Source organism: Pipistrellus kuhlii, unplaced genomic scaffold, assembly GCF_014108245.1.
Source record: "Pipistrellus kuhlii isolate mPipKuh1 unplaced genomic scaffold, mPipKuh1.p scaffold_m20_p_15, whole genome shotgun sequence".
Taxonomy (NCBI): domain Eukaryota; kingdom Metazoa; phylum Chordata; class Mammalia; order Chiroptera; family Vespertilionidae; genus Pipistrellus; species Pipistrellus kuhlii.
In genome coordinates this window covers 26,881,189-26,893,346 of record NW_023425460.1, presented here as the reverse complement: position 1 = coordinate 26,893,346, position 12,158 = coordinate 26,881,189, and the positions used below count along the sequence as shown (strand labels likewise).

At 38.2% G+C, this 12,158-nt stretch overlaps 1 protein-coding gene across 3 annotated transcripts in view; it reads right to left on the bottom strand.

Annotated features, from left to right (window-relative positions):
• Positions 1-5,067: 5,067 nt before the first annotated feature.
• KIF11 (kinesin family member 11) overlaps positions 5,068-12,158 on the bottom strand; it is a 43,277-nt gene continuing 36,186 nt past the window's right edge. The window contains exons 20-23 of one of the 3 annotated variants that reach the window (XR_004988088.2): positions 10,801-10,952; positions 9,286-9,402; positions 5,483-6,203; positions 5,068-5,373 (exon numbers count right to left, since the gene is read on the bottom strand). Coding sequence is in view for 2 of the 3 variants with exons in the window: in XM_036438556.2 (XP_036294449.1) it covers positions 6,072-6,203; positions 9,286-9,402; positions 10,801-10,952 (401 nt within the window). In the remaining variant the exon portion in view is untranslated. Of the gene's footprint in view, positions 6,204-9,285; positions 9,403-10,800; positions 10,953-12,158 lie in introns of all 3 variants that reach the window. The other 2 variants (XM_036438556.2, XM_036438557.2) reach the window with 2 other exon arrangements.

The following is a 12,158-nucleotide window of genomic DNA, read 5'->3' as shown; positions in this document are numbered from 1 at the left end:
GTTCCTGGGCTGAAGAAACTGCAAGGAGGGTAGTTGCTAGGGAGAGGAAGCCGGGCGTTATTCCGTAATGTCATTACCTGGATGGACACTTAGCATATTCGCCTTTGATGTATATAGATATGAAAGAACACACCCTGGCCGGTGTGACTCCGTAGATTGGACGTCGTCCCATGCATGGAAAGGTTGCTGGTTTGAATCCCAATCAGGGCACATGCCCAGGTAGGAGGTGTGCAAGAGGCAGCCGATCATTGTTTTGTTCTCACATCGCTGTTTCTCTCTTTCCCTTCCTCTCTCTAAAAATAAATTATTTTAAAGTTGGTTTTGTGTGTTTTTTTTAAAAGAAAACAAGGAATAAAGTACTAAGACATGGATGAACATTGTGGATGAACTTTGAAAGTATTACGCTGAGTGAAAGAAGACAGACACAATAGACCATATAGTTGATGATTGCATTGATATGAAATGTCCAGAACAGACAAATCTATAGAGATAGAAAGCAGATGAGTGGTTGCCCAGAGCTAAAAAAGTTGGGAATAAATGGAGGCATAGACCACTGTAAGTTTCCTTCTAAAACTGTTTATCGACATCCCATATGTTTTGGTATGTTGTGTATTTGTTTTCATTCACCTCAAAATATTTTCTAACTTCTCTTGTAACTTCTTTGATCATTGGTTATTTAGTAGTGTGTTGTCTATTTTGCTCATGTTTGTGAATTTCTCAAATGTACTTCTGTTTTTTTGTTTTTGTTTTTAAATATATTTTATTTATTTTTCACAGAGAGGATAGAGAGTTAGAAACATCGATGAGAGAGAGTCATCGATCAGCTGCCTCTTGCACAACCCCCGCTGGGGATGTGCCCGCAACCAAGGTATTATACATGCCCTTGACCGGAATCGAACCCGGGACCCTTCAGTCCACAAGCTGATGCTCTATCCACTGAGCCAAACCAATTAGGGCTAACATTTTATTGTCAATGTTCATCCAAATAGTAGCATGTATCCATACTTTATTTTTATGGCTGAGTAATAACCCATTGTATTTACTTCTTTTGTTTACCCGTTCATACATGATGAACGCTAAGGCTGTTAATACCATTGGACTATTATGATAGTGCTGCTATGAATATTTGTGTACAAATATTTGTGTGGAGGAATTTTTTTTCTGATTCTTGGGTAGACACATAGGAGTGGAAGTGTTGGGTCATGTGGTGATAGTTTCACTTTTTTAGGAACCGCCACGCTTTTCCACAGTGGCTGATCCGTTTTACATTCCCAACATTGTACAAGAATTTCTGTTGTAAACTTCAACACTTTATTTTTTCACTATAGCTATCCTTGTGGGTGTAAAATGGTATCTCGTTGTGGTTTTGATTTGCATTATCCTGAAAATTACCCTGTTGCTGTTTACAAGATTCTGTCTTCAGCTTCTGACAATCTGATTATCATGTCTTATGGGTCTCTGAGTTTATTCTATTCAGTTTGGCTTTGTTGAGCTGCTTGGATGTTGAGATTGAAGTGGTTTAAGAAATTTGAGAAGTTTGCAGCCATTATTTCTTCAAGTATTCTTTTTGCCCCTTTCTCTCCTTTGGTACTCCCCTTTTTGCACAGGTCAGTATGCTGCATTGTGCTCCATAGATCTCTTGGGCTCTATTTGGTGATCCTTCAGACTTTCCTCTCTTTCTGCTATTCCAACAGGACATTTTCAACTTACCTAGCTTCAAGTTTATTCGGCTCACATCTATTGGAACGCTCTAGTGACTTATTTTATTTCAGTTAGAACTTTCAGCTCCCAATCAATTTGCATGGTGTTTTTTAAAAAAAATTTTTCTTAGTGATTTTCTAGAGAGAGAAGAGTGAGAGAAACAATGTGAGATCATCAATGGGCTGCCTCCTGCACGCCCCCTGCCAGGGATCAGCCCGTCATCCTGGGTATGGGACCAGACCGGAAATTGAACCAGCAAACTTTCTGTGCACACGATGATGCCCAACCAACTGCTCCACACTGGTCAAAACTTGTATGGTTTTTAAAGATTTATTTATTGATATCCTCTGTTTGTTCTCCTGGATTCCTTTAACTCTATGAGCATATTTGAGTCAGTTAACTTAAAGTCCAATGTTTGTGCTTCTGTAGGGATGGTTTCTGTAATTTCTCCTTTGAATGGGCCATACTTTGTTTCTTTGCATGCTTCTTAGTTTTTGGTTGAAAATAAAACATTTTGAATATTATGTCGTAACGCTGGAAATCTTTTTTTTTTTCTTCACGCCTAGGGTTTTTGTTGCTTACTGTGAGCTGTACCAATTTGTTTAGTGACTTTTGCAAACTTTTTACTTTGTGTGTGTGTGTGTATAAATTCTCAATTCTTTGACTTATGTAGTTTCCTAAGTCTCTTCCTTTTGCTTATGTTCAGCTAATGCGTTGACATTTTTTTAAATGCCAGTAGCCTAAAAAATTACTAAAACAAGCCCTGGCTGGTTTTGCTCAGTGGATAGAGCAATCAGCCTGTGGACTGAAGGGTCCTGGGTTCGATTCTGGTAAAGGGTATTTGCCTGGGTTGTGGGCTCAATCCCCAGTAGGGAGCATGCAGGAGGCAGCCAATCAATGATTCTCATCATTGATGTTTCTCTCTTCCTCTCTGAAATCAATAAAATAAAAAAATATTTTTTAAATGACTAAACCAGAAATCTTAAAAAACAAAAAGGCCTCCGTCTTTGCCTATTGGCTGTGTCGGAGCACACCTTCAAATGCCTGGGCAGGCCATTTCAATCTGCCTTAGTTATCACTTACTGCTTGTACTGATCCTAAGTATCAGGCAGCAGCAAAAGCTTAGGGTCTTTCTCATGCACGCAACCTGGCCCGAACATAAAGGGCTTTCCAATCCCCCGGTATACAATGGTTTTTGAATGGCCTACTTTCCTTTAATAAGCTCTCTCCTATTTTCTCCTCAGATGTTGGCACTCCTTTATTTACTGTAATCCTTTGCCCCAGGAGGCAGCAGGTTGTTCATTTGCCTTACAGTATTTTAAAGAAATGCCTGCCACTTTCACCCACAAGTTCCGAGTTAGATGAAACAAAGCAAAGTGCCTTACTTCACTCCTACAAGAGGCGTCAGATGGGTTAGAACAATTATTTCAGATGATCAGATCCGCTTCCTTGGGACCAGGAACCAAGGTGTCACTCCGAAAACATGGGCTGGGGAGGGGATGGAACAAGGGCATATAAAACACTAAAAAGCTTGCCTAGTTTTTAGCTTACCTTTTTCTTGACTCAGCATTTTTTGGTTGCTGTAAATGTTCCCAGAATTCTGACAAGGTTGTTTCTGATTTTTTTTTTTTTTTTACTTCTAAGGTGGAAGGGGTCCTTGAAGCTATCTATTTGTGCCAATGGTCATTTTTTGACACGGCACATGTAACTTTGTCGAGCTAATTTAAGACTCTGGATGTTTGCCAAAACCGGTTTGGCTCAATGGATAGACGATAGAGCATCGGCTTGGGGACTGAAAAGTCCTGGCTTCCATTCCGGTCGAGGGCATGTACCTGGGTTGCAGGCACATCCCCAGTAGGGGGTGTGCAAGAGGCAGCTGATCAATGATTCTCTCTCATCGATGTTTCTAACTCTCTCTCTCTCTCCCTTTCTCTCTGTACAAAATCAATAAAATATATATTTTTAAAAAACTCTGGATGTTTAAATCCTTCAGATATTTATTTTTGCTTCTGTCAGGTAATTAAACCAGTTGCATCAGCTTTCCTGGATAACTTTCAAATAGGGAATGAGCAGACATGGCTGGACGTCAGAACCAATCTATTTCTCATTCCTCTTACACCACGGTGTAGCCCTCTGGAATGGAACTAAAGCCTGGGGTTTTTCCAAGGCCTTTCTTCCTTTGCTGGTTTCTGTATAGAAGTTTATCTTAGAAATTTTAATACAATTTGCATAACTCTGAAAATATACCTGTTGCCAAGTAAGAAATAATGGGGCAAGCAAGTTCATGGAAAAACCAAATTTCTTAATCATGGATTTACTGAGAGCGATTTATTTTACTAGGTATTATCCACAGCTTATGTTGACATCTGCTTTTGTAGAGAAATACCATTTTTAAAAAGATAACACCTCTGCAAGATAAATTTATTTCTTGAAATAGCCCATTTTCTAATTCTCCAGTAGGATTTGGTTCTATTTAGCTATCAAAGTCAAACCTTTCTAAACGTACACTTCACTTGGGCACAAAATTCACTGTGCATAAAGTAGTCCCCCCTTACCTGCGGGGGAACATTCCACCACCCCCAGAGGATGCTCTGAAACGGAATCTCATCAACTTCAACTCTGCCAGAAATTTGGCGGCAGCTTCATCAGCAGCCTCTCGAGTCATTCTTTTATCTTTCAGACCAAAACCTATTCCTAAATATGTAACCATCCCTGGTTTGCAGTAAATAGCTTGGTGTTATCCATTCAGAAGATCTCTTAAAGAGTTCGTATAGGCTCAATGTTTTCTGACACATTTGCTGTTCATGTCTTCAACCCACAAATTTAATGCCTTCTCCATCTTAAATAAGCACTTATCAAGCACTGTCTGTGGCCATAACTTGTGCAGTTTTTGAGGTACAGCAAAACTAGCACAAATTTCTCTTTCCTTCTTTACAATTTCACAGATAAAATTTGTAACCATGGATCTTAGTAACCTCAGAATATATTTTTCCTTATAATGTTGAAAACTTTTCACTATAGGATGCACTTTACGGCTTCTCTTTAGCATATCCAAATTGCCAGCATCAGTACTCTTTCACCTTGAGGACAGTAAGAAAAGTAAGGGTTACTCACAAACAAGCACCGCTACATGGCAGCAATCTCATCGCGGACACTACCGGGCATGCTGGACAAAGACGATTTACACCCTAAGTGGGATGGAATAGGGCGGCGCAAAATTTCACCATGCTACTCAGAAAGGCGCGCAAGTTAAAAAGTTATGAATTGTTTATTTCTTAAATTTTCCATTTAATATTTTCAGACAGTGGTTAACTGTGAAGGAAACCACAAAGCAAAACTGTGGATAAAGAAGGACTAGTTAATTCCTTCTAAGTGTTCTGGTTCTTCATGTTGAAATAGCTCAACTTCCAGAAATATGGTTGCCAGATAAAAATTATCAAAGCTCTTCTAAAGATTAAGATTTCAATAGAAAAAAAATACACATATGCATATTTTATTATATACAAAGAACAACAGTTTTATCAAGTAAACAAAAGAATACAAGTTATAGTCATAATTAATAACGTCAAAAAGCCCTTAAACCACCGTGAATTTCTGTGTAAGACACAGGCATTAAAATGGGATCACACAGTCATTAATCAGAGATTTAGGTAGTTCTCCCAAAACAGCAATCTATATTCTAAAAATCGGGATTTTTATGAACTCTGTGGAGGCTCATGTGTTAGGCCTCAGAAAGGAAACGCATATCTAGGGGGTAACAACTTAAAAATATTGAAAGGACCTTCTTGGGTTATGTTTATTGTTGACAGTGATTTTAGAGATAACCATAAAAAAAGTAATAAAGATAGCAAGGTAAAATTCTGGCTATCTCATAATAAATGGATACCAATCTGGAGCTCTACAAATGGTTTATTGACAAATAAAACGGGAGAAAGGGAACTTAAGGCAGAGTGGCAAAGTCTAAGGAAGGAGGCGAGCAAATATAGACATAATTCAATCATAGTAAAAAAATAAGATAAAAGAAAGGAGATGGTCCTCCCCAAGACCAAGCATTGGTGATGTTGCCATTCAAGCCTAGAAGAATAGTGCAGCTCCTATACATTTGCTATTTAGTAATAGACAAAAATATTTTTCATGTTATAAAAGGAAAGTTTACTCAATGCAAATCCCAAATGAAACCCAACTTAATACACAGTGAACTACAGAGGAATGACAGAAAAAATGGGAACACATATTAAATTCAACTAAATTTACAATATTGCCTTGATATTTTCTGTTTGTTTTTAATCTATACACAAGGCTCAAGGTTCGAGTTACAGGGTTTATTTTTTCATTTTTATTAAAAATAAAATTTAAAACCCTCGAGTTAACTAAAGATTTATCTGGGCTCGTAGAGGTAATCTGCTTCTTGTAACAGATTGTTCAGTAGTTTCTTCTACTTTAGACCTCTCCACTGGATTAATGCCTCTGTTTTCTTTGTCTTTTCCATACGATTTTTTATGCTGTAGATTTAAGGAGATAAATTAAGTCAATGTAAAGTAACATTTGATACCTATTAGCTATTCTCATATTTTCAAAGTTCTATGGATTATAGCAAAGAAATTAAGTGTGGAGAGAACTTCCAAAAAGACTCAGCACAAATCTGAACTAACAATCAATCTGACAAATAGAAATGAATGCCTGCTTCATTTACCACCAATGGAAGGAGTGGAAAGAAATACAGTGGTGCCTCACACAACGAACTTAATTCGTTCCAGGAGCAAGTTTGTTATGCGAAAAGTTCGTTATGTGAAACGCGTTTTCCCATAACAATACATGTTAAAAAAAATAATTCGTTCTGTAGCATAAAATATGCTAAGATGACATAAAAAAAGATAAATTTTTTGTTATTATTTTTATTTAGATACATCATGATATAAAAAAAATATTGAGTTTAACTTAAAAGGACGACTGCCGTGATACGTGCGTGATTTAATTCGTAATGAAGAACGATTGCCGCGATACGTGCTTAAGTTAAGCGCAGTGACTAACAACTGCCTGCAGTGCCTGCGCGGAAGGATGCAATACATCGGCAGCGATCGTGGAAGCTCAGGCGAAGCGGTCGTGGAAGCTCGGGCGACTTCGTTGTGTGAAACGAAGTTCGTCGTATGAATCATGAAATGAAGTTCGTTGTGTGCAGCATTCACTGTGCGAGGCGTTCTTTATGCGAGGCACCACTGTATTAATTTTCCATATGATATTCCAAAGCATACTCACAGATTTTACTGTAGAATAGTGATTCTCAAGAGGGAGCAATTTTGCTCCTTCTCCCCCAACCTAGGAGACAGTTCATAATGCCCGAAGGCATTTTTGGTTGTTAAACTAGGGGATGCTACTGGCTCCTAATGGGTAGAAGCCAGAAATACTGCTAAATATTATAAAATACACGGCACAGAGGACCAGCCACCACAAATAAGAACTATCCAGCTTAATAATGTCAATAGTGCTGCTGTGAAGAAATCCTGGGAAAACAAAGATTTGCTATCATGCAAAAAAAAAGGCAATACTATTTTAAACAGAGAATCTGATGTATATGGGCTATCTTAAGACATTTTTTTTTCCAACTTTATCTTTTATTTAAACCAATTTCATTTGGAGATGTATATTTCATTGAAATCTTCATACTTGCTTTAAGAGATGGCTGATAATCGTTGTAGATCTAGTTATCAATGCTGAGACAAATCGTAAACTATTTTATAGAGTTTTAAACCCAGAAAATTCACCTCCTTCCCAAAAGAATGCTATCAGGGGGAAAATAATTTCAGGCCTTTAGCTAAAGGCCTAAAATCCAATTCCAAATTTTCCCAGTACTGTAGGGATTTCCTTACCATAGCTGAACCACTAAGCCTGGTTAAACAATAATAATGAACCGATTTCCAAAAGTAATTATCTCCTTTTAACTCTCCCCCTTTTCTTAACTTTGTAAGATGGAAGAGAGGATTGAAAAATGGAAAAAGATATAGTAAAGAATAAAGCAAGAGAAAAAATTTGGGGATGAAATTGCCTTAAGGCTGACAGAGAGGAACTTAATAGAATCTAAGCTAGAAGTTTTAACAGCTTAACTTAGGGATGGAGCCCGGCTGGCATGGCTCAGTGGTTGAGCGTTGACTCATGAACCAGGTCAGGATTTGATTCCCAGTCAGGGCACACGCCAGGTTGTGGGCTCAATCCCCTGTGGGGGGCATGCAGAAGGCAGCCAATCAATGATTCTCTCTTATCATTTATGTTTCTATCTCTCTCTTCCTTTCCATTCCTCTCTGAAATCAATAAAAATATGTATTTTTTTAAATTAGGGATGGAATCTTCAGACGTTGGTGGAAAGACCTGCAAGTCTGTCAGACACAGTATAAGTATATACATGTCAGAGCAGCACTTCAACTGTAAAACCGAGCCATCCATGTCCTATGTAAGGGAGTCCTTACTTCACAGACTGGACTCTAGGCTCACGTCTTCAAAACAGGTGAAATGTGCTAGGCAGTTTATAGTGCCATACTCCCAAAAGGGCTTAAAAGGGAGTAAAAGACCTAGCCGGTTTGGCTCAGTGGATAGAGCGTCGGCCTGCAGACCAGGGTTCTGCAGGGTTCGATTCCGGTCAAGGACACATTCCTCGGTTAGCTTACAGGTCCCTCCCCAGCCCAACCCTGGTCAGGACATGTGCAGGAAGCAACCAATCGATGTATTTCTCTCAAATTCTCTTTGTCTTTCCCTCTCTCTTCCACTTTCTCTAAAAATCAATGGAAAAATATCCTCAGTGAGGATCAAAAAAAACAATAAAAATAAATAAAAGGGGGTAAGAGCCAAAACGGGTTTGGCTCAGTGGTAGAGCGTCGGTCTGCGGACTGAAAGGTCCCAGGTTCGATTCTGGTCAAGGGCATGTATGTTGGTTGTGGGCACATCCCCGGTAGGAAGTGTGCAAGAGGCAGCTGGTTGATGTTTCTCTCTCATCTTCTCATCAACGTTTCTAGCTCTCTCCTTTCCTCTCTGTAAAAAATCAATAAAATATATTTTAAAAAAATAAATAAATAAAAATAAATAAATAAAAGGGGGTAAGAGACATTACAGGATTTAACTGCACAAGATCAAGGCCCACAAGGAGCTCAGGAAACACGGGGGAATTGTTAACATGGCCAAAGCCTCAGCAGAAGAAAGCACTAATGTAACTCGAGTCTCTCAGTCTGTTAAACCTCATAGCTCTCAGTCTGATTCTGGGCAGAGAAAGGCTCCACGACTTCCAGGTCAAAGGTGGAGGGAAGGGAAGCGACTGCTCTCGATCTCCATTCTGAGTATGTCAGAGGCAGAAAGAGACAGTTGGAGATTACCAACTGAAGATGGAGAGTAAGTCAAATTTAACCTTTATTTATCCTACAGAAAACTCTGGTTACAAATTTGTGAAAATAATTTAAATCAGAGAAATTAACAAGCCATTTCAAATGGCTGAAAATATTTTGCTGTAAGACCTACCAAGAGCAATGCCTTTATGTTGACTAGCAATGACAGACTTATACCAGAAGTGGAAGGGTTATCTGACAGGATATAATCAGGTACCTGGAAAAACGGGACCCCTGTACTTGAGGAACAATCCACACTAGCATCTACAGGTGGCTCTTGATTTACAGGTTCTTCAATAGTGTGCTCCAGAACTGCCTTTTCTTCTTCCGAGTCCTAAAATAAGAAGCTGGGTCGGTGATTAAGTCCAAGGGCTTAACAATCTTCCCAAAAGTCAAGGGAGTCTTCTTCTTTGAAAATAACACAATAGCTCTGGCTTGCTCAGTGGTTAGAGCATCAGCCCACAGACTGAAAGGTCACAGATTCGATTCCCTGTCAAGGGCACATACCTTGGTTGCAAGTTTAATTCCCAGTCCCAGGCGAAGCTCTAGCGGGAGGCAACCAATCAATGTTTCCTCCCTCCCCGTTCGCACCCCTCTTCCCTTCCACTCTTAAGAAAAAAAAGAAAAAGAAAAAAAAAATCAAAGGGAAAAATATCCTCACTCCTTGGGTAAGGATTAAAAAACAAAACAATACAATATCCACTGTTTAAGTTAACCCTCAACAAAATTAGTAGAAAGGCCACAAAATAATGAAATAATCCTTAATGCTTTCATATAGAGAAGCACCTTTAAAAAAAAGGTTAAAAGTGGTATTCTCAGAATAATGGGATTATAGTGCTTTTTTATTTTCCTTTGTCCCTTTTGATTTCCCAAGTATTCTATAATCAGTGTATTTCAGAGTACGGATTGTGGTGCTTGCTTAGGTTCTAACTGCAACTCCATCCTTGTGACTCGGGACTGTATAATACTTAGTTTCCTCACCTACAAAATGGGAACAGTATTGGCACCCACCACTAAGGGTCATTGAGGGAATCATTAACTCAGTAAATGTGAATGTACAGTGCTTAGAACCGTATCTGGAACATAAGCACAACTTAAAAAGTAGATATTATTGCCCTAACTGGTTTGGCTCAGTGGATAGAGCGTCGGCCTGTGAAGTGAAAGGTCTCAGGTTCGATTCCGGTCAAGGGCACATCCCCAGTGGGGGGGGTGGGGGGGGTGTGTGTGCAAGAGGCAGCTGATCGATGTTTCTCTCTCATCGATGTTTCTAACTCTCTGTCCCTCTCTCTTCCTCTATGTAAAAAATCAATAAAATATATATTTTAAAAAAAGGAGATATTATTTTTATCTGTTAATCTAATTATAAAAAATGTCCAGATTAAAAGAAACACATTTAATGGTCAGAAAACTATTATGAATGAGATATAGAGTAGAATTGAAAGGAAAAGAATAGTCAGCCTGCAGACTGAAAGGTCCCAGGTTCGATTCCAGTCAAGGGCATGTACCTTGGTTGCGGGCACATCCCTGGTAGGGGATGTGCAGGAGGCAACTGATCGATGTTTCTCTCTCATCAATGTTTCTAGCTCTCTATCCCTCTCCTTTCCTCTCTGTAAAAAAAAAAATTCAATAAAATATATTTAATTAAAAAAAAGGAAAAGAATAAAATTCTCCATGTGAAATCAATGACATCAAGTCTATAGGAGTTCTAAAATTATGATTCTTTAAATTTTACCTGACTGGTGTCTTCTGGATTGTTTTCTGAACAGTTTAGCATCGTTAACAGCTCTGGCTGTTTCCTTTCCAACTGATCAAGGAGCAGTTCACGTGGTTCAGTTCTCACCAGTGTTGATGGATATAAGTAATTTTTCCTCTGTGGTGTTGTACCTTTAGTAGACAACATTTAAGTGGGAAAAAATGAAATGTGGGTTATAAATAAGATTTTTTTATTAGAAATTATATTAGTCTTGTCACCTGTTAGAATATATTGCTTACAACTAACAATATTTCCTAACTTGACAACTGATCTTAAATAGACACAATTTGTTTTCAAGATTCAATCTATCCCAAAACAAAGTTTTTACATCTCTGAGGCTATACAAACTATGTGTTATAGGCTTTAAAAGGAGTCAGCCCTAACCAGTTTGGCTCAGTGCCTTGAGCATTGGCCTTCAGACTGAAGGGTCCCAGGTTTGATTCCGGTCAAGGGCATGTACCTTGGTTTCGGGCACATCCTCAGTAGGTGATGTGCAAGAGGCAGCTAATCAATGTTTCTCTCTTTTCGATGTTTCTAGATGTTCCTAACTTTCTATCCTTCTCCCTTCCTCTCTGTAAAAAATCAATAGGAAATATATTTTTAAAAAATTAAAAATAAATTTTCACAGTCAGAATGTTCTGACAAATGGCAGCATTTTTGGAGTAAGAGTAGTTTTCCCAACATGATCACTTTGATAGGGATAATCATTTCACTGTAAATTTGGTGGGAGCTAAATATTAACCAGTTAAATTTCTTTATAATGAACTCATACTCTCATAATTTACATGAGCATTTACTTTTTGTTTGCTTAACATTTATAGTCCTAATTTTTTGAAAAAATATTACAGGACTCTTGGGGAATAAATACTTAACATCAAATCATTTTATAACTGCTTTAAAAAATCTTTTAAGTATGATTTATTTAACATAAAATTTACTGAGTTTTTAGTAAATTTCCAGGGTGGGCAACATTTACCACAATCCAATGAATAACTCAATTACTCATTCTGTGCTAAATAGCTTGTTAAACTTTCTTCCAAACTGGCTTCCCTGAATCAGTATAGCCTACAGTGACATTTGTAACCTCTGACCTCCCAAAATAGTGGTCCATAAATTCCAATCTAACAGTCCATGACAAAATGAGAGATATACATAACAAAATGCAGCCCTCGGTATGCCAAGGTTGCAGGTTCAATCCTTGGTCTGGGAACATACAAGATTCAACAAATAAATGCATAAATAAGTGGAACAACAAATAAAAGTTTCTCTTTCTCTTCCTCTCTCATTCTCTAAAATAAAATTTTAAAAATAATGAAATATAAAGAGGGGAAAAAAGG